Source organism: Ceratina calcarata, unplaced genomic scaffold, assembly GCF_001652005.2.
Source record: "Ceratina calcarata isolate Rehan_Ccalc_2016 unplaced genomic scaffold, ASM165200v1 scaffold25, whole genome shotgun sequence".
NCBI classification, from domain to species: domain Eukaryota; kingdom Metazoa; phylum Arthropoda; class Insecta; order Hymenoptera; family Apidae; genus Ceratina; species Ceratina calcarata.
In genome coordinates, this window is record NW_017147017.1 from 61,757 (window position 1) to 62,665 (window position 909).

The following is a 909-nucleotide window of genomic DNA, read 5'->3' on the forward strand; positions in this document are numbered from 1 at the left end:
CTTATAAACGTGCTAATTAGCGTCCATAAAATAGGAAAACATCTAGGCGCTCGCAGAATTAAAACTCTCCCCATAGTTTCTGGATAATTTATTTCAACAATTTCAATTATACGTAATAAAGCCTGGAATAGAAAAGAGTCATACGTTATGAAAATTATTTTTTACGATTATTTCTCGATATTTCTCGATTAGATATTTACACGTTCGGATACGTACTTTTATACCGGGTCTCCATAAATGACGCATGTTTAAACCTTCTAGATCTATTAACAAACACCATTGAGAAACTGGATGACCAGAAACTGCAGTTGCTTCTTCCATCAGAGAAAGACCTGTTTCACAAATATGTAGTACCTGTAATGGTAACAATAATAATTGAATAATGTATTCATGAATAATGAATTTTATAAATGCAACTTACCAGTAAAAGTAGGTCGTCTTCCCCTATGGACTTCAATAACCCTTTTACATCCATTTGTCCCATCCTTAAAATGTATAAAGGTCGTCCATCTACAAATAAATAATCATTATTGAAATTTGCATTGGCAACAACAAAATTCGAAGGTACCTTTGTCGAAGTGGTGCCAGCCACCAGGAAAATAATCTTTCACCACTTGCGGTGCCTCGTAATTATCGAGTAGCTTATCAATTTGATGCTTTTTCCTCCAGTGCAATGCTTGTGTTAGCATTTCCTTGGATTTTTCAACTGAAAATTCTGTAGCTCTTAAAAATCTCAAAAGTGTCGCGTCTCCAGGTACTGAGCTTCCTCTTAACTCCTTTATGCTTTGCCGCAACTGTAGAAGTTTGCTTTCTTGTATCATATCTAATTTGCCTAAATATCTTTCTATATAATCCGAAGAAAGCTGCATCTCTGAAATTTAAAATATCAGTATTAATAATTTTCTACAA

The 909-nt window shown here is 34.1% G+C and overlaps 1 protein-coding gene across 1 annotated transcript in view; it reads right to left on the minus strand.

Annotated features, from left to right (window-relative positions):
* retm (real-time) overlaps window positions 1–909 on the minus strand; it is a 10,389-nt gene that overhangs the window by 4,280 nt on the left and 5,200 nt on the right. Inside the window, exons 7-10 of the mRNA XM_018020955.2 lie at window positions 569–875; window positions 422–510; window positions 217–354; window positions 3–122 (exon numbers count right to left, since the gene is read on the minus strand). Coding sequence (XP_017876444.1) covers window positions 3–122; window positions 217–354; window positions 422–510; window positions 569–875 — 654 coding nt within the window. The remainder of the gene's footprint in view (window positions 1–2; window positions 123–216; window positions 355–421; window positions 511–568; window positions 876–909) is intronic.